Source organism: Anopheles ziemanni, chromosome 3 (assembly GCF_943734765.1).
Source record: "Anopheles ziemanni chromosome 3, idAnoZiCoDA_A2_x.2, whole genome shotgun sequence".
Lineage (NCBI taxonomy): Eukaryota > Metazoa > Arthropoda > Insecta > Diptera > Culicidae > Anopheles > Anopheles ziemanni.
The window spans coordinates 74,048,349-74,069,161 of record NC_080706.1 but is presented as its reverse complement, the minus strand read 5'-3'; the positions used below and the strand labels follow the sequence as shown (position 1 = coordinate 74,069,161).

The following is a 20,813-nucleotide window of genomic DNA, read 5'->3' as shown; positions in this document are numbered from 1 at the left end:
GCGTCCCTTGAATGCTCGCTTCTTGTGCGCCGAGAAACAACATGCCAACCAACGATATAAACACTTTAACGTAATGAATTGGACTTGCTGACCGTTATGCTCGGTGATTGCGGTTTGTCCACGTCCGAGACGGTAAGCGCTTTCCACGAAGGTCAGAAGCAAGTGAAAATGGACGCATAACCAGAAGCAGTTTTGCAACGGCATGAAAGAACAGCCGTTTCAACGGGAAAAACGAAAGACAACCACACCCGTTGTGGTTTGTTCTTCTTTTTTTTCTTGTCGTACACTTTCTAAACATTTTCCAATCCAAATGATGCGAAACTGAACCACAAGGATATTGGAACGAGGGTGGAAAAAAAAGAAGGCAGAAAGAATGAGTCCCTATGGAACGTCCAAACGGGATGACACAGAAACCCATCGGCGTATGTCCTCATCGGCTCCTTTTTTTTCTCTTCAATGTTAGTCACCGTGGGAAAGCGAACGGAGGAGCAGGGTGGAAGGAAAGCAGCGGACGACGGTAAAGGGATACCCGTTCCGTGGCGTGGGTTGAAAAAAGCTGTCCGTGACTTTTACGATACGACTTTTTGATGTTTCATGTTTGCAGCAAATTAAGCAGACCGAGCACCAATTTGCACCACGCTCTGGGCGGTGGACAAGGAGAAGGAGAAGGAAGAGGGTTGACTGCAATCCACAGGGGATCCCAAGGATACCGTAAAAGGATTGTTGTGGCGGGAAAGGGATGGGGCCACGTTACGTTCACGGGAGGGGAAAGGTTAATGATGTTACCGAAGGACGGCAGGGAAACGAAAACCGAAAACCCCAAAAGCGCGAAGTCGAACCGTGGACAGATTGTCCCAAAGCCCAAAACCCCTGCGGGAGGTGGGGTGGAGAATCGGGGCAAAACCCTGATGAAGATGTAAATCGGAAAGAATCGAGGCGAAAGAAATAAAACACCCAACCAGCACAAACCAGCTGAAAGGGTTACGAGTGAAGTCCTACCAACGGCAAGCCAACTCTGTCCTGATTTCAGCTCTTGAATCGCATTTTTCCTTCCTTTTCTATGTTTTTTTTTCGTTCTTGGGCAACGTGAAAATGTTCGCTCCCTGATGACTCGTACAGTTTTCTTTACTCACTCATTTCTCAGCCAAAATCAGTTTTTACACGCTCTTGTTTTTTCTCGTTTTTCTTCTCCGCGGCAGCTGGGTGTAATGATTGTCAGATTCTCATTGGATTACCGTTGGGTTCCGATTGTTTTGTTTTTTTCCCCTGCATCTCCAGTGCCTTGCGGAATGTGCTTGAGCACGCGAGAAAAATGCATCCACCCTTCTTCGGATTTGAAATCGTCCGACCATCGTTGAATCGAAATGGTACTTCCATATTATGCTTGGAAAATTTGTTTTCAAAATTTTGCTCTTTTGAGTTGGTTTTTGGGGTTTTTACTTGTAAGTAACTGGAAATGTTGATTGCGCATACAGTCGAATCAAATTGTAATAGACCTTAATAGAATTGATTATAGAATGATAAAAAAATATTAAACAATTAAGATGTTTGAAATTATTTAAAGCAACCTTGATAGATGTAAAGATCAAAGATGATTACCATTAATTATGGCAAGGTTATCAGGTATATAGATTAAAGGTGTTAGATTTATGAAATGAATCAGATAGTTTCGTTAATTTAAGAATGGAAGTTAAATTGAACCAGGCAGTCAAGATAGATAGAATGATAACATAATAAAACGAGATAGATAGTTGTTTCGCTCTAGATAATAAACTATTCATAAATTTCAATTCAAATATTATACAAATTAAATAGAAAATACTTGAATCAGATAGGTAATTTAAATTAGGTTAGGTAGAGATACGTTGTAGGTTGGGTAGCTACCAGGCCTTTGTTCAAATTAATCCCTTCACAGTTCAAGCGTCGCACGTTTTGTTTGTACTTTCGTTGCGCGTCGTGTTTTTAGAGTTTACCTGCTTCGAAAACACGGTCTTACCTGTTTGTAAACTTGTATTCATATATTTAACACTAATCGATGCAATTGAACTAAAGTTTTGCTTTTTATCGGTAATTTATTGCTGATCACAATAACAAATAAAACCACCACTGACCATCATTTAATAAAAAAATTGTCAAAATTTTTTCTAAAATATAATTTTTTCTTCGTTTCTAGATCAAAAACTATAGAAAAACGCAAAAATAGTGTGCCAACTTTTTGAGCCATTTTCTTAACTTGCCTGAACTGTGAAGGGGTTAATATAAAAGCTTTATCGATGAAGCTGGAACACGCTTACAAGTTTTAAAGTAAAAGTTTTAACGTTCTTCTATCCGAGTGATCAAACCACTACAAAATAAAGGTGGACTGTGATGTGACAAACTTGTTTTAACATACAGTGTTTTGCTTCTGACGATGACAATTTTTCCTTGAATTATTTTCACCCGTTACTATTTTAAACACTTATTATTCTGGTGGTTCAAACCAAACAGGTTTGCAATATCAATAAAACGGCCATGAATAACACTGTAATGGGATTATTAAACATATTAAATGAAAAAATCTTAGAAGAAAAATATAAAAAGTGTCACAATGTATTTCAAGATAAAGAGGAAAGCATTAAAGAGCAGTTTTGTTTATAATCTACACGAATAATAATTTGAACAGAGAACAAGTTTAGACAAGAAGTAATGTCAAATAAGGAGGAGGATAAGGATAGGAAGAACTAAAATCCATTCGATTCTACGTTACTCGGGTTCGACTGCTTTCGCCCTTTTTGTCGCTCTCAGCGTCTGTTTTTGTTCATTTCGAATCATGGTACAGATTGCTTTCTCATACAAACCCCATCGCGTTGTCGTTGTCTATGTTGATAATGCTCAAAAGGGGTGAGGATGATTAAAGGTTCGCATGGATGTTTGGCCCTTACGGGTGGAAAAAAAGGGCGCCAGCGTGTTACCGCTTGCTCAGCAAGACGGTTTTGGGGTCGTCGATTCTTTTCGACGAAAGAAAATCTTCTTGCTGACAAGAGGGAAGCGTTTCCGACAGGCAAAAGGGAACCGATTCTGTTAAGATCATTGTTGGAAGTGCACCGGGACCGGGAATGTTTCCCTGGGTGCAGTTCAATCCTGCTAGGGTGCTGCGAAGTGGAACGTAGGTATCGGGAAATGGTTCGTGCATTTCCATCCACGAGCTTTTCTTTTTGTCTTGCATCCCGTGTGTAGCATATGGTACGGGGCGTGGGGTGGAAAACACATCGCCCAGGTTCGGTTCGGGCGTACCTCGACATGATGAAATTTTATGCCATGCCACTGTAATCATGGTCATTAGAGGAAATTGAGTTGAAATGGTTCATTATCCAAACGGGGCAGGGGAGATGTGTAGGAGAAACCGATGCGGGTACCATTCTCCGTCGGCGTTTTTTTGTTGTTGAGCTAGTCCTGTGTTTTCCTTCCAGTCTATCACCCAATTGGATCACCACCGTCGGTGGGAAAATGGGGCAAAGAATGCGCTTGGCAGGGAAATGGAGTCAGTGACGAAAAAAAACACGCAGAACGAGGAGGACAAGGGTCGCAGGGGAAATAGGTAGGTAGGTTTTGGTTTGTGTGTTTTCCTGCGCGGGTTTCCTCGCAGCAAACCCAGCACGAACTTTTCCCGGGTTTTTTCGGGGTCGGTTGTTGCAGCTGAAAAATTGCACTCTCCCCCCGCCAGTGTCGTGTCGTGTCGGCATGCGAGTAGCACCATCACATTAATCACAAAATCCAGACCCTTGTGCCGGCTTTGCTTTGGATGTGTTACGTCCGAGCTGCTTGCGCCCGGGCTTATGCTTCTGTAATTCACAATCCTGCCAGACATGCAATCGTTCCTTGTCGAAAAAAGGGAGGGAACCGGGAAAGCGGGAGTCGGTGGGCGAAAAATGCAAAATTGCTCGGCGTTAATGGTTGCTGCTTTTGTGAGTACATGGCCTCGTGTGTGTGTGTGTGTGTGTGTTTTTTTTTTTTTTTTTTTTTAATTTGTTACGCGAAGAGGAAATCTTCAGTAAGACACCCCACACACTAGGGTAGTGTGGGGCTTTTACCCACTAAAACCTCTCCTCGACCACATCCCCTGGGAACTGCCGCAAGGCTTTACTTCCAGGGGGGGTTGTGCTCCCGCACACGGCTAGCGATTGGTTAGTGGCTCCAATCCGTCGTCAATGCCCAACACGGGCCTGCCTCTGCTCCTCTCTCCACCTTATCTGCAGCTTCGTCGCAATCGCCCGCATACCAGCTCCAACTGCCACCCAGTTTTCCTCCGAAGCACACATCACTTGCGTGAGGTTTCTCGCCGTCAGCACCACTCTGCAGCTCTGCACCATCTCGACGCGTTCCACGTGGAAACGCGGACAAACAAACAGGACATGTTCTGCGTCCTCCACCATCTTGCTGCACCAGGAACACCACGGGGCGCTGGCATGATTGAACCGGTGCAGGTAGGACTTGAAGCACCCATGACCGGAGAGAAACTGCGTGATGTAAAAGTCAATCTCTCCGTGTTTTCTCCCTACCCACGACGCGAGGTCTGGGATAAGGGTGTGTGTCCATCGTCCCCTGCCAGAACTGTCCCATCTGCTTTGCCACTTCCGCATCGTCTCCTGCTGAACCGCTGGTCTCACCGCACTGGAGCTGCCACCTCCTGCCGCCTTCCGTCGATAGCACTCAGCGTCTTCCTCCACCAACAAGCACGTGGGCACCATCCCTGCAATCACCGCGACTGCATCCAAGGATATCGTCCGGTATGCACAGGTTACCCGTATAGCAAGTAGCCTATGCACCCTTCCAATCCTCTCCTGGTACGTTGTGGCGCTCAGGGCATCCGCCCACACTGGTGCCGCGTACCGTAACGCTGACGTAGCCACCGTCGCTAGAAGGCGGCGCTTACTGCTTCTGGGTCCAGCGGTGTTCAGCATGATGCGCGAGATAGCTGCTGCAGATCGCGTTGCCCTCTCACAGGCATATTCGACGTGTGCCTTGAAGGAAAGCCGATCGTCCAGCATCACTCCCAGGTATTTCAGCTGCCGCTGAGCGATGATCTGGGAATCACCCATCCAGATAGACGAAGACTGCTTCTGCTTGTGGCTGCTCACCAGTAGATACTCGGTTTTGTGGTGAGCAATCCCGAGCCTGTGCTGCCTCATCCACGACTCTATCCTACTACAGGCCTCGGCCGCAAGGATCTCCACTTCGGCTGCGTTCTCCCCAAGCACAGTCAAGGCGATGTCATCGGCGAAGCCGATGAGTTCTGTGCCTTTAGGGAGGTCGAGTTCCAGCAGCCCGTCATACATAATGTTCCAGAGGGTAGGCCCCAGAATGGAGCCCTGTGGAACACCTGCAGTTATGGCCATGGACTCCTGGCCCCGCTCTGAGTCGTAGACTAGGCGACGCTGGCTGAGGTAGCTCGCGAGGATCCTGCACAGGTACTCGGGTACGTTGTGCCTCCGCAGAGCTAAGCCGATCGCGTCCCAGCTGGCACTGTTAAAAGCGTTCTTAACGTCGATGGTGACGATTCCGCAGCAACGATCTCCCGTCCTCTTCTTCTCGTACGCTGCTCTCGCCTTCCCCACTACCGCAAGGATTGCGTCCACCGTTGATCTCCTCTTGCGGAAGCCGAACTGCCGGTCGGAGAGTCCATTTTGACCCTCCGTGCAAACGCTGAGGCGGTTCAATATGATTCTCTCCAGCAGCTTACCGGTTGTATCCAGCAGCCCCAGAGGTCTGAATGAGGGAGGGCCGCCCATGCCTTTCCCTGGCTTCGGCAGAAGCACTAACTTCTGCCTCTTCCATATAGCCGGGAACTCTCCCGTTTCCAGCAGCCGCTGAAACGACTCCCTGAACACTTCAGGATACGCCTGCACCGCAGCTTTCAGCGCCACATTCGGAATACCGTCCGGTCCCGGAGCTTTGTCCAGCTTCAGCAGCCTAACAGCGTCCAGCAACTCCTCGATGGTCACCGGCACTACCCCCGCAGACAGCTCCTCAGCTGATGACGACGATAGGACACGAGCCGTGAGATCGTGCTGCGGAAACAGCTCCTCTATGATGGCACGAAGTCTGGTTGGGCACCTTTCCGGCGGGTGCTGGCCCTTCAGCTTGTTCACAACGACCCTGTACGCGTTGCCCCACACATTTCTCTCGGCTTCGCGACAGAGGTCGAGGAAGCATCGCCTTTTGCTGGCTTTGATCTCCCTTTTCAGGGCCGATCTGGCAGCTTGGTACACCAGCTTCAGCTCCTCCCGACGCACTTCGGAGCGGGCTCTCAGCTGCTTCCTGCGGGCCGTGGTGCACGCCGTCCTTAGCTCCTTGATGGCTTGGTTCCACCAGTACTTCGGCCGACGTTTCGAGCTGGATGGCCTCCTCCTCGGCATTGTTGCATCACACGCGTCCGATAGGACGTCTACCAGTTTAGCGGCACTGGTTGGTGCGATGCCAAAGCCCCCGAGGCTTAGAGCCGCCAGGAACGTGTCCGAGTGGAAGCACTGCGTCCTCCATCCTCCCGTGACCCCATATCCGCTTCCTGATGGACCACGAGTATGTCCCACCGAGAAGCGAATGGCTTGGTGGTCACTGAGGGTATCGTCCTCTAGCACTCTCCAATCTGCTCCAGTTGCCAGCCGTTGACTGCAGAAGGTCACGTCCACTATAGATGTCCTGCCATTTCTCCGAAAGGTACTTGTTTCGCCGTCGTTGAGCAGCTGCAGGTCCAGCATCGCGAAGCATTCTGCAACACTCGTTCCTCGCTGGTTTGTGGAGTTGCTACCCCATTCCACCGACCAAGCATTGAAGTCGCCCCCGACGACCACTGCTCCTCTACCAGCTAGCTCCATCGACAGCGTGTTGAGAAACTCTTCGAATTTTGCGGGGGACCAACTGGGGGGAGCGTAAACGCTGCAGCACACTATCGAGTTTATCACGGCTATGACGAACCCCTCGTGATCCCTGCAGATGACGCTCTGGATGGGGTACTTACCCCCAGCTAGGATTGCTGCTTTCCCAGTCTTGTCTACCACCCAGCTTTGGTCACCAACGGGCACCTGGTATGGCTCCGAAAGTAGCGCCACGTCCACATTCGCCTCTACCAACGTTTGCCACAGCACCTGCTGAGCCAGCTCACAGTGGTTGAGGTTCAGCTGGATCACCTCCATGGATTTCCCAGTTACCAGCGCGCCTTGCAGTCCGGTCCCCCCATGCGATGGTTGCACCTATCTGGTGGACAGAGGACGCATTTCTGCTCCTTGTCGCAGCCTCCTGCTCGGTGACCAACTTCACCACACCGCATGCAGGTGTTCGAGCGGTCCGGTCCCTTGCAGTTCCATTGCTGGTGTCCTACTCCCCAACACTTGAAACACTGTTTTGGCTTTTCGACCAAACGCAGTGGGCATATCGTCCATGTGTGTGTGTGTGTGTGTGTGTGTGTGTGTGTGAGAGTTTAGGTTGCTCGGTGGTAAGCATGCCCGGGACGGTAATCGTGCGGGTGACCGTGCCGGAAAGCGCCATTATAGATTATCATCTAAGAACACGACCCCAAACATTAGAATGCCCGGTTTCGGCGGGAAACTTAGCTTACTGGAAATTAAGCTCTGCTTCTGATAGTTGTTTTTTGAGCTGTGGGTACATTGAAAAATGCTCGCAGAAATCTCGCTGCGGAGATGAACAAATGACCCTTCAGGATGTCGGTTTAGGCCAATAATGTAACGGTTGCTCTTGTGGGATATGGAAATAGTATAGTTATAGTGATATTCAATCAGTTTTCGTAATTTGAGCTTATAATTAAAAACTGTACAAAGTTCAGTTGTTATAAGATCACCTTGATTTTCACGATTTTCATTGCAAATATTGGTAAATTAGCTCGCTTTCTACAAGTTTTTGGTTAAAACCTGCCTGATTTGCTAACCTGACTGAAAATAATACAATAAAACGTTGAAAGTCCATTTAATATAATTAAAACCCCTGATGATGTAATCGTGACTTTGATGTAGAAAACTTATATATAGAGCTGATAAAAACATAAATAATGTCATTTTGCATTTTTTCAACATTGAAAATCGTGAAAAGCCAGGTGTTCTTATACCAAATAAGCAGCGTGTATATTAGCTATATAGACATATAGAACCACGACCATTTATTTGCCAGCGTAAGGTACTTTTTAATTTCAAATCCAAAATAACAAATAGGTGAATAAGGAAACCAATTTGGTTATTTGTGTAAATTAATAATATTGAATAGGTTCTACCTACAGAATAATTTATTCCATTTTTGATTTATGTATGGGATGATGTTTTTGAAGAAAAAATATGTATTTTGTAAATGTACTTAGAATTAACATAGGTGCAGAATTCGCGGAACGAATTTCGTTAAAAAACCCCCGGCCAAACTTTTGTTGGAAGGAAAATAATGGCAACCGTGGTCGCTGGGTTCGCCGATCGGGTTCGGTGCCTTTATTCACTCAAGGATCATCCGGTAACCGTCATAAATATTTATAATCCTTTTATTATTTTAATAAAGTAGGATTTTAATGGGCAGAAATTTTCCCACCCACGGCAGGGAAAAGATGCGCACGGCCGGCCATATCTGGGCACTCACAGGATTTATCAGGGTTATCGGGGCTGCATGGTTCAGCGAGGATAAGGTAAAAGGATGCACGGAATTTACGTACGGGATGGCGTCAAAGCCACATATGCTCTCACCTTCATTTCCTACGCCAGCGGGCAACGTCTGTAACGAATTTAAATTGTTTTCCAGCAACAACCGGGGCGGTTTCCACGCGAAAAATTTCCACTTCGCTTGACGTGACCGTGCAGTGCAAGGTTGGGCTCCATTCACTCGGTCGCTTTTGCGTGGTCCAAAGTAAAGGATCACCTTGTGGCGGGGAATTTGTTGGAGCTAAATGTGGCCAAGTAGATTGTAATTGTTGGAAAGGAAAAATCCAGTACCGCTTCTTGAATCTTCCGTAACCGGTCACGCACGGAAACGCAGCTGAAAGTGAGGCACAACGGTGGATAGGGTTTTTACTCCTTTTTTTCCCTTAATCTGGCTCAACCTGAGCGTGGAGTAAAATCTATGTGTGTCCATCAGTTTCCCAACCAGTTTCGTTACGCAGACGGTCACGGTTGCTAGGTGTGAGAGGAATGATAGCTATTTTAAAGGGCCTCGTCCCATCCGTCCCGTCCTGCTGTGTCCGTCGGTGCGCACGAAACCTTTTGTTATCCCATTTGAAGAACCGCATGTGGCTGTTTTATTTACCGACTTTTTTTTTGTGTTGTCTGGTTTTTTCTTCTTCCCAATCCCAATGTGGCGTGCCTTTGTAGAGAAAAACTTTGTTCATGTACCGTCGTTCCGTCGTTCCGGGTTTCCGCCGACTTGGGCTTGGGGCGCACGTAACGCACGTTACGAGCGAACCGGCGGAAATGATGGGACTTATTTGTTTCTATCGAAGGTGGCCACAATGATGGGCTGGTCTGTGTGTGGGCGTACGTGCGATAACCAGTTGGAAGTGTGTGCCTGCTTTTCCGTCATTGTCACACGGTGAATGAGCGCACGTGGCAGCAATGATTGGGTTCAGTGTGTCCAACGGTGTTTCATTCTTCTGGCGCGCTGCTAAGAAGTGGTGTCATGGAAACTTTTCCCTACGCAAAACCTACCCATGTCGGAGAGTTTTTACTTTTTCTTTTCGTTTTTTTGTGTCTGTCACTTACCAATAGTGTAAGTGAACGAGTACATATATTGTCCCCAGCAGCACTATGCACGCAGTTTCCATTAGTATGTGAATGAAAACAATAATGGTGGCGGTAAACAATAGGTTGTAATGGATTAAATACGATGGAGAAGTTTTTTTTCTATCAGTTTGTTTCATTACTATCACTTTGCTTTATTGGACGTCAACCATTACATTAAGATATGTAAGATGTTTTCTATTTTAGTTGTGTAATAAGGTAATTATATTTAAGAAAAGCGAAGTCACCGTCAATTGTATAATTTTCTTATGGTATGCATGAATTCATCGGGTGCAATACGCTTGATCTGAAATGGAGGTGCCCAGTGCTTGATATCAACCAGCGTAACACCATGCGCCTCCATTACAATACGCTTGACCTGAAATGGAGGCGCCCAGTGCTTGATATCAACCAGCGTAACACCAGGCACCTCCATTCGATGCGAACCATAAACACTAGAATACATTGCTTTGAAATCTTGTGGTAATGCGTCATTTTGACCACTATTTTTTTTCTTCTCTCTCTCTCTCTCTCTCTCTCTCTCTCTCTCTCTCTCTCTCTCTCTCTCTCTCTCTTTCTCTCTCTCTTCATCATCCCGGTTGCATGGTGTAGAGCAAAAATTGTTATTTTTCATTTTTTTTGGTTTTTCTCTTTCAAAATTCAAAATTTGAATTCAAAAACAAAAAGCTGATATACTCTCACCTAAAGCTAAGGTTTGTTTCTGTCCTGATTTTCAATCTTTTAGGTCAATTTAGGGCATCACTTGTTATCGCAAAAATATGATTTTATTTCTTAAATATTGCTTATTTATATTATGCATTTTGTAAATATAAACATAGAAAGAACTTAAATTTGTTCTTATTTTATTTACATAAAGCTAGCGAAATGATGAAGAGGTGTATAAAAACCCAAAAACGCCAAAATATAGTCAACAAATATGCTAAAAGGCAGCCGTTTACAGATTGTATAAAATCTTCAAAAATAGAAAAGGTTTTTACTTCAAATAATAAAACGGTCAAAATGAGGTGATCAAGTAGGTTCTCGAAACTGGCTGAACAGAAAGATCTATTTGTTTTTTGAAAAAATCTCGAGGTATTAAAATCGAAAATTATGTTGTCGTCAAAACGACCACTATTTGAATTTGAGAGTTAAATTGGATTAACAAGAATGAATTCAAACAAAAACTAAAGATGAGCTTACCTTAGTCCGCATAGAAATTGTAGAACGTAACCGACGATGAGCAACACCAGCACTAGAATGCTCTGTAAATGTCCGACCCAGCGGCCAAGGAACTCCAGATCAGTGGCGCTCGGTCGAAGTCCCGCGGACGCTAAGATGATTACAAATGGTCGAAGAAACTGTTCGCGCACAAAAGAAAATAGTATGAGATGGTTTAGGAACATCGAGTTATATTAAGAGGATCGTACGCTGCTCGTAATTTCTCCATGCATGCAAGATGGCTGTACTCTACTATCCATGAAAAAATTTCATTACACTTCTGTTCAAGAATAATAATAAAATAAATATAATAGATAAATTTAATGTGAACAAAAACTCATAAGAGAAAAAATACACGCGCACATAAACGTACCAAAGGGCATTTGATGAAGTAACGGATTATTCACAACAAATCATGAAAACCGAAACACGGTTAATAAAATGAGAATGATTTCTTCCTCTAGCATGAAGTTGCACTGTATCCTGGCAACACAAAAAGTAGACAAGGTTAACCAAGAAGCGAGCTGCAGTGTTTTGACGTAAAGTATGATTTATCAACGAAGTTGCATCTTACTACAACCGATACACTTCCTGACGCTACTCGAGCATGGATAACGGCAAAGAAAAGCAGAGCTCTTCAACGAGTATTCTGCAGTTTAGCTGGGATTTCATTTCCACTATAGACGAGCACAAAATAGAATGAAAGGATCTTACTACGCTGGGTTGCACTTCAAGGCGAAAAACGCAGTGGGTTTGATTACAATGATGATATTCCTCAATCCTTATTATTGAAAAGGGTTTAATAGTAAGTTTATTTTTAAAGTGAAGTGATTTTTTACGGTTCAAGATCGAACTACCAGAAAAAGTAAATAGATAATATAAAAATTAAAAAAAATATTGTAAAATTTTACTATAAAAGTGACTAAATCAAAAATCGGGGTATTAAGTTGCCTGCCGCGTTGTTGGCTATATAGCTTAAACTACCGCAAGAACCTTTCGTTCGGGCAAACATACCGACGCCTTTGGAAAAATGGTAACCATATGTGTTGGGTAAAGTTTTCCCACGAAAGTGCGCGTCGCAACCTTTTCTTCTGCGTTCCAAAGTGTGCAAAGTGATGTGGTATAACTTCAGTTTTGATGTTTTTAAGCTTTCCCCACTTTTACCACCACGCCAGCTCTGGACTGGTGTGCAAGAAGCACGTGTCTCCGGAAGTTACTTATGATGGATGACTGCAAATTAAGAAGTGGAAAAGTGGAGGATTATCCTACTCTACCTTTTGTTTTCGCTCGAGGAAAATCCATCATAAACTGTGCTGAGCTTCGTTTGGTTTTTGTTTTCTACTTTTGTTTCGCTCAACAGTAATGGGTGAAACTTTTTAACGAAAAGTTTCGAGTTCCAAAAAAGCAGACCAGAAGATTGTAAGATCTCGAAAGGGATTGCTTTCGGTGGAAAAGCTTGCTACGTAAATTTGTCTCTTGAAAGTTGCAGCCACTCACGTTTTCCGATAAGCGATGGTGAATGATGAATGAATATTTAGTAAAATTATGTGCGTTGCGGTCGTGCATGATATTTCAGCCAAGAAAAAAGGACAACGTTAGTTTTACTCACCTTTCGTTTGCAAAAACGCAACGTTACTGACGTCGGTTCTGCTTCTGTGATTTCATCTATCTGGAAAACAAAAAAAATAACATAGTTAGACCAATTAAAATTCTACAATTAAAACCATGTATTCTAAGGAGTATTTCCCGTCTGGTAATTTATGTTGAAAATTCATAGATGTGAAGTATCGATTTAAAATCGTTTGCTTAGAACTCGAATGAATAATGAAAGTGAGGGAAAAACAGAGTCCGCATCAAATACTCCTAGTAAACGCCCAATTGATTGGGAAGACAGCTTTGCTTGGAATGGCCCAGCTTCAGTCGACATTTATGGGAAAGCCATTGCGCAACGAGTCGGGAAAACGCTTTCAGGTTGGTTTCTTTTCACTTTCCCACTCCGTTAACATTTCCCGAAGCGCCGTGTTGAAACACTTGTGCCAACACATTTGAATAACATTGGCACGCATTGTCCGTTCCCCATTGCCCCCGATGAAAGTGCTTTTCCTGGTTTTTCCTCCCACCCGCTCGCATGCATGTGGGGGCGTGTTCGGACGTTTGTTACAACCAGCTTTACAACCGGAGCGAAGTGTCATCGCAGGACTTTGGCCGAGTAGCTTTTTGGCCGGGAAAACCTTGCCGTCCACCGAGGGACGCTTCTTATCCGCACACAGCCACACACACACACGTACGCACTCGATCGACTAAAAGCAGAAATCAATTTATATTTAAATTTCCACCAACTTACCCGGGGTGATGGGACTGCACCGACGCATGCCATCCTCCCGAGTGACCGTGCGAAAACTGACCCGGCAAGTGGGTGGGCTTTTTGTCTTTTCCATCATCGCCGCCATTCACCGACGTGTATGTCTGTCGGCTGCAAACCGATCGAGGGGATGGAAACCGGGAGTGGGTGTAAAAAACAAATGTTTCCTCTCCAATGCCGCACCCACGTTTTTGTTATGTGGGGAGGAAATCTTGTTCCCTACAAACTACATACACACGCACGCGCGCTCGGAAAGGTCGAATTGAAAAACAAAAGCGCTTAAGGATTTCGAGAACTTATAATTTATTTAGAAACTTTCCACACTGCCTCGTCGAGTGCCAAGAAAGAGAGACGCTCCGCCAGCATCACAACCATTGCAGAGGTTGTTTTTCGCCTTTCCTTGTGGGAATCGGAGCCACAAAATGTCGACCAGAGGTGGTCCAGACGCTCCCCCGTTCCATTCGAATCACCGTTATTTCCTTCGCCTCCGTGAACGTTTTCTACTCGAGGGCGTCCCTAAGTGTGGTCGTACCCGAAGAAACCGCCCGAAAAAAAGATGAAGAAAAAACCCGTAATCCTGGTCTGGTTCGAAAATGTACGGAATCAAACTTCGGAACCGGCTGCCAAAGGAGACGCTGCGTTACAAAGGCGACCCGCGCAAGCAGGCTTCGTTGGGAGTTGCTCACGTTCCCTTCGAAATAAATTTGTGCTGATGCATATTCAAATTCAATTTCGTTGCACCGTGCAGCCCACCGGTGGCTGCGGTACGATGCCTTTCTTGCCTGTCTTCTTACGGGAATTCCCTTCGGTGGCCGATGTTGGAAATGCATTCTTTCGAGTTAGTTCCGGGCGGAAGGATGTGTTCCAGCAGGCAAGAAAAACAAGCGGACTGTTTGGAGCCATTCGATACCTAATACGACCGTTTACGTGCTTCAAAACACTGGAATGTGTGCGTGTGTGTGTTGCAAATGTAGCTAACAAACTGCGGTAAGGTAATGTGAGGCAATATGCTCACCTTAAGCGGAAAATTTTTTCATCTCGCTATTCATTCAAAATAAAAAATCCTAATCTTCACAGAATGATTATATAGCCTTTTTTTATGTTACCAAAAATAATAAAACGACATGAAAATTTTCAAATTCTTATCAAAACCAAGGTTTTTAAAAGCTTTTTTTAATAAGTATTCTTAAAACTGTAGGGCAAAATGAACCAAAATGTTGGTGTAGAACGCAACCCGCTTATAATTATTTAATTAGAGCTATTCATCGAGAGCTTTTTATGTTTAGAGTATCAACAATTGTTAAGGAAGGTTATGTAAAATTTAAGTTAAATGTATTTCCAACCCAAAATAAACATTGGTTTTATTGCAATGAAATTCACATAAAGTCTGACCGTAACTAAATTGAACCAAAGAAAGCGCGCTACTGTGGCGCCTCTAGTGGCGTCATCCGAAATAGTTTTAGTAGTATTAGTAAATAGTAACAATGAAGTTGTGAAAATGTCAGACCTGTACTATAGTTTTTCGCTAAATGCCGTATAACGGAAATTGAACGACCAAAAATAAATCCCGAAATAAATCGGTGCTTTTTTCCCTCTGATGAGAATGTTTTAATTTTTGACTCCACAACCAGAATGTACGGTTTATTCTTTTCAGTATTCGTATACATATTGAGGTACTTAACGAATGTCTGTTTGAATGTAATATTTTATTTTAATAATAGTTATACCTTGAACTATCATAGGGAAATCATATATGATTTCAGGCATAAGGCTTTATCCTGTTTTCTCTGGTAAACCTTATTGTTAAGGTGTGAATTTCACAAACCATATAATAGACACGTCAATGAACATATTCTATTGCTTGATGTTGTTTTTAGTGGCTTGCTCAATCAAACAAGTGCTAGTGCATTTTATCCCATTGATGCTTTTTGCCACACTTTCTCTTAAATAAAATGGAAGAAAAGAACAATTGCAGGCGTTGTGTTAAGTGCTGTGGATGTTTGTGATTAAAATGCCACACATGTATTTAAATGTTTGTTGTTTGGATATCTCATAAAAAAATTGATAGAAAAGCCGTAATTATCGTACCTATTGTAGGTTATTACCGGATAATCATTGCCACTGTAATATTATCCCATTCGTTCTTATAACATCTAGACCAGTAATTAATAGTAATTGAGCCACATTACAGCCCTTTGATGTATGATTGTTTTTCATGTACATATATATTTTAAGTCCATCCCGACGGCTTTGTTCGACGGTGTGTGCTTTAATGAGTATCGATGGGCTGAGTGGTACGACAAATCGTTTTCCCAATTACACGTCATTACTAACAATCACTTCACCTATGCGTGCACTAATGAAATCGAACCCCCTCCCCCTGAAGGTGACAGGTTGCCGCTATAACTAGCTTCGATCACTATTTTGACTTTCAATTTTAGCCTAATTGCAATCACCACAGCCTTCGGTTCCAGGTTCCTGTGCGTGTACGCTCTTCAATAAAATGCCATCGACGCCATGCCCTCGGACGGACGAAATGTCGCCGGCGGTCGGTCTTTCCGTCATGTTATCGGTTTGCAGCGGATGAAACAGAATAAATGAAGAAGAAAACAAAAACGTGGTTCGGTTTGCAATCGAAAAATTCGTCACCGATGGCGATTGGGTAGATTTCAACGAGGCCTTTTTCCCAAGCGGCATTGGCCCCCGGCGTTGTTGATGTTATTGGTCGATGTGACGTGAAGGAAAAAGGAAGGGTCGGGCAAGTAAAGGTAAAAAACACACATGCACACACAGCAACAACCCGAAAAGAAACATTTGACGAGCGATCCCATAAATCAATGCCAGCAGCCAGGGCTCCACGAACTGACACCGGTGCGGTGGGCGCACATGCAAATGGGAAAAGCGGAATGATCGATGGACGACGAACTGGATTTTCCACCGGGAAGCGCGGGTGTATCGGCTGTTTTTTCAACCCCCTCGCGTTTTATTTATTTTTTGCTCCCCGTGTCAACCGTCAATCCTGGCCCAGGCATTGGCAAAGCGAGTGAAACGCGGCGGAAAATCGCGTTCTTTGCCGAATGGCCCTTTTAGTTTCGTTCCGCTTGGAGGCCGGAAAGTGTGCGGCTTCTTTTTCCTTTTCGCTCGCCGTAGTTGAAAATCGAAAAAACTTAAACTGATTTCCCTTTTCGCGCGTTGACGTTGATGTACCCGTGCGCGTCGCGATGATGTTGATGATGATGATGATCTATGGTATTGCGATATCGAAAATAGATGCATAATGAAATTGCACTCCGATGCGTTTTCCTTTTGGCGATTGACGGAACAAATTTGACACTCGAAGGGAAACGTTAGCGCTTTCAGGAAAGATCTACAGTAAGTTCGGTGATCATTCGAAATGCAGCGCTCTGCTTTGGGTTTATATTGACGCAATCGTTCAAATTTCCTCAGGTAGATACTTCACTGAATGGATAACTTGGTTTAATTATTCGATAGAAATATTACAGGAAGTAAATTCAAAATTATATAAAACAAGTTTCAATTCGAGATTGATGTCATATAAGGCAAAGAAAATGTATCTATTTATAGATATAATCAGGTTCTTGGTCTGCATTTCACCATCTTAAAAATCTTATAAACTCATAAACTTTACAATATACAGACACGAAATATAAACTGCCTCGACTTAAGAACAAACAAGCATTGCTTCACTAAAACTTACGATGACTTTAGTTTTAGTTAGGTTTAGGTTTGTTTATTTTGATGTAAATGTTATTCAATTCTTAAAAAAATATTACTTTCTTCAAGCGCATTAACATTCAATTCATTTTTAAATAATTTTACGCCTATGAACTCAACAATATACTAATAAAATATCTTGTACAACTGTTATAATTGCCTCAACTTAAGAACAAACAAAAATTGCTTCATTAAAATTCACGGTGAATTTAATTTTAGTTAAGTTTATGATTGATTATTTTGATGTCAATGTTATTCAATTCATTAAAATATATTCATTCGGTTTGTTATGAACATACAAGCCGATTTTTTGTATCTTTATTGTTATTGTTTTGTTGTAGTTGAAAGTAAAGGTTGGTTCTAACCATCACTTTAAATCTTTTCAATTAGGACTCCTCTTCAATGGTGGGCCAAATTGTGAAGCATAAATACAATCACAACTTCCTGCATCACTTCAAGCGTGCCCAAGCGAGATTGATTGAAAGCACAAAAAGCTAGCAGTTTGGCAAGCTGCATGCAGTCAAACTACGTTCCATACCGAGCACAACGGGCATCAACAGCCACGCATAAGCCAGGTTGGGCAAACAAGTTTCACTAACGAGAAAACAAAGGCACGAAAGTTCATCATCGTGCATAATGCTGATGCTCCGCCCTTCCATAATCAATGTTTCGCCCCCGCTTCGGGTTCGGGACTGATCTTTAAAGTTTTCCCACGCCAAAGTTGCTCCGCTGCACGCGACGTTCCACCACCGTGAAGCGTCGGAAGCGTCGATGGTGGTGTAGATTATAGGGTGATGTTGTTATCGGAGCCGAGCTTTTTTGCGCTTGCTGGTGTTGTTTTTTCCGTACCATGTTTCGGCGGACATTTTTCGGCGGAAGATTGCGAGTGCATTTATGCTGATTTGATGGAGGTTGTGCATTAGAAATGCAAAAGCGTTTAGCAATTTTGCTAATGTTGTTGCGTTGTGCTGGTGCGGCCAGCTGCAGGTAGTCAGCTGACACGTGTTAAGCTTATGATTTTACGAAACATGAAACGAAACGTGGGCAGGATCATGTTAAGAAAAGCGGCGGAACGGGTTCCCAGGTGTGAGTTTCCGTTTACTATATTTTTTTTTTAAAGCAAACAAAAGGGTAAACTAGGCCAAATATCTTGTTCTCTCATACGAGGTTTCTTTTCCTAAAAAAAAAAACAAAAAACAATTCAAAGTGTGTGTCAAAGTGTCACTAACCCCCTCTCCCGCCTCTTAAATCCCTCTAGTAACATTCACTAGAGCACAGAGGAAGAAAAGGATATCAACATATCTGAAGCCAGGGTTGTGCAACAGTTGAATCAAACAAATAAGTGAAGACTTTTTCAATATGGTGTTTCAAATATAAAAATCGGATGGCTCAGTACTCAACAATAACTTAATCGATAAGTCTACACATATGGCTATCCCGAGGTTGTCCATCCCTGGAGGAAGGACATCGCTTTGTTTTTTCGTACCAAACTGGAAATGAAAGTGCGTTTGCGAACATTTTGCCGGTTCATTAGTGCGTTTCAGTCAGTGAAGGGTAGATGAAGCAGTCAGTAAGAAGGAAGGAGCCGCTGAGAGGATTAGAAAACTGTTCGGGGAAAGATTCAACATACGGTGGTTAAGCCGTTCCTGTCGGCAGTGAAAACGATTTGGCAGCTTGAAGGAAACTTTTACCTTACCAAACAATGCCAAATGCGATGGGCGACAGTGTGTTGGTGCAATCTTACACTATTCGTAAGGGGAGAAATGAGGGGGGGAGAACCTGAGGAGAGCTTATTCCAATCTTCCTGATGACATTTGCTCACCAGCGTTGGGATCCGCTTCATCGTCCGGGTCGGGTTGTAGCTTCCAGCTTCCTTTTCTTATCGCTAGTTGCACAGCTGCGAAAAGCTGTTTTAGAATTGTTTCGCAGAATGGCACTCGAGTGGGTGAAATGCCAGGGTGGATTTTTCTTTCTTTATTTGTGTGCACTTCCGAGATAAACTAAACGGGTGCAAGTTGATAGAATGCACCCGCTCGTTTGTCCTGCGAAGGAGGAAACTTTGCATTCCTTTCCGCATTGCTTCGCCGGGAAAGCAGAAACTTCTACAACCACACCTGGCCGAAACTGGGGAATGTTCTAACCCGGTTCCACTTTCTTTGACTTTGATCTCCAGGGAGCATTAGAAGCGAATCAGCTCGCTTTCACGGTCACTCGGAAAAGCTTTTCCGGACAATGGCCCGATCCGAACATGCACATGCAACACTTGAAGGGGGTGGGGGAGGAAAAGCTTGCTTGCTTCCACACTTACGATCACATTCTCCTCGATGCACTCCATGTCGCTGCTGCGCGATGCATCCGGGGTGTGGGTGAGGGCGCCCGAGGAGGACGAAATCTTGGCCGGTCCCGCGGTGTACTGATCCATTTTTGATGAGCCGAGCTCGAGAGTCCCGAAAACGGCAACCACTTTGATGACGACTCGCTGTTCCGGCTGATGGTGATGAGCTGAATTCGATTAGGTCGCCTAGCGCCGAGTCCCGCTTTGCTTCGCTCACTGGAAGGTAAAGTCGCTTTCCTAAAAGTAAGAAAAAGAACTACCACGCTGGTGTAAGAGTGCCTTCTACTTTCGCCACAAACTGGTGGAGCAGTTCCAAAATCATTCTCAAGAAAGGTTTCAAATCAGCAAATGGCAAAAAGCTGGAGTGGAATACGTTGAAAATATGAATAAGTTTATGCAGTGGATTTAAAAGCCAGTGACTTGGCAAGTGATTTGGGGTTTTTCGGGGGTTCACCCTCCACGAACGTACTTAAGCTTTGGACGTGGCCAAATCGAAAGATCAAAGAATCACTTTACTCGGACGTTAAACCGTAATAAATTGGGATCTAATGAAGTAGAAGACGAGGATCCGCAGATGGTTGAACAGAAGGTACTTTATGTTTTCCAAAACTTTCTAAAGGGCAGTAACAAATTGATGGTATTCTTAACCTTGTTTGATTTTGCTTTGTTCTCGAACTGATTAGTGTTTGTGGTGTAGTTATTTCGTACAGTTAACAGATGACAGTTTAAAAGCAATAAAATTGCTGTTTATAACTTTTGACAATCCACCTCCATTTTCTTTTCCAAAATTAAATCAGTTTTATACACTTGGCTTTTTTCTTGTCATATTTTCGTATCAGCACATTTATGCTATCGTCTTGAAGAAAGCAAAGTTCAACTGCAATCGTGTCCGCCTTCCGTTATGCTTACCGAGGATTTGTTTGGTTGCATCGACCTTCTCGTTATGGCTTGCTAGAAATATTTGCAGCGGCTACTATCATCGAGAAGAAAGATAATTGCACAGATTGCAGCCACAAAATGCACTTACACAGTGCATTCGATAGAATCACAGCTTCAGCAGTCTTTCGAATGCCACGAAATATATAAAAAAGGTAATCACAATTGCAGGTAACGAACCGAACTTCTTTTCGGTGACGAAGCTACCTAGTTATTTCCTGCTTTACTTCGACACAAGAAAATTACAGTTAAATGGAATAATATTTTTTATATTGGAATAATATTCGAATCAACATTATTTCCTAGAAAAAAGTTTACTATGTTTTTGTTGATCATGATTTAACAATACAACGCTGTACATTTTACACGACAACTCTTTAACTTGTGTACACTGGATGATATTTTTCGAGATTCCATGTCCACATAAGGTCCTCATCACTGCAAGTGAGATAAAAAACACTGCCGGTGCACTTAAAAAGTCATTTTA

General features: G+C 43.7%; 1 protein-coding gene across 1 annotated transcript in view; it reads right to left on the bottom strand.

The window, feature by feature from the left end:
* Positions 1 to 20,423, bottom strand: part of LOC131285455 (uncharacterized) — a 38,056-nt gene extending 17,633 nt beyond the window's left edge. The window contains exons 1-4 of the mRNA XM_058314311.1: positions 20,300 to 20,423; positions 19,364 to 19,627; positions 12,568 to 12,627; positions 10,941 to 11,098 (exon numbers count right to left, since the gene is read on the bottom strand). Of these exons, the coding sequence (XP_058170294.1) occupies positions 10,941 to 11,098; positions 12,568 to 12,627; positions 19,364 to 19,477 (332 nt within the window). The 5' untranslated portion in view covers positions 19,478 to 19,627; positions 20,300 to 20,423. The remainder of the gene's footprint in view (positions 1 to 10,940; positions 11,099 to 12,567; positions 12,628 to 19,363; positions 19,628 to 20,299) is intronic.
* Between the last annotated feature and the right edge of the window lie 390 nt (positions 20,424 to 20,813).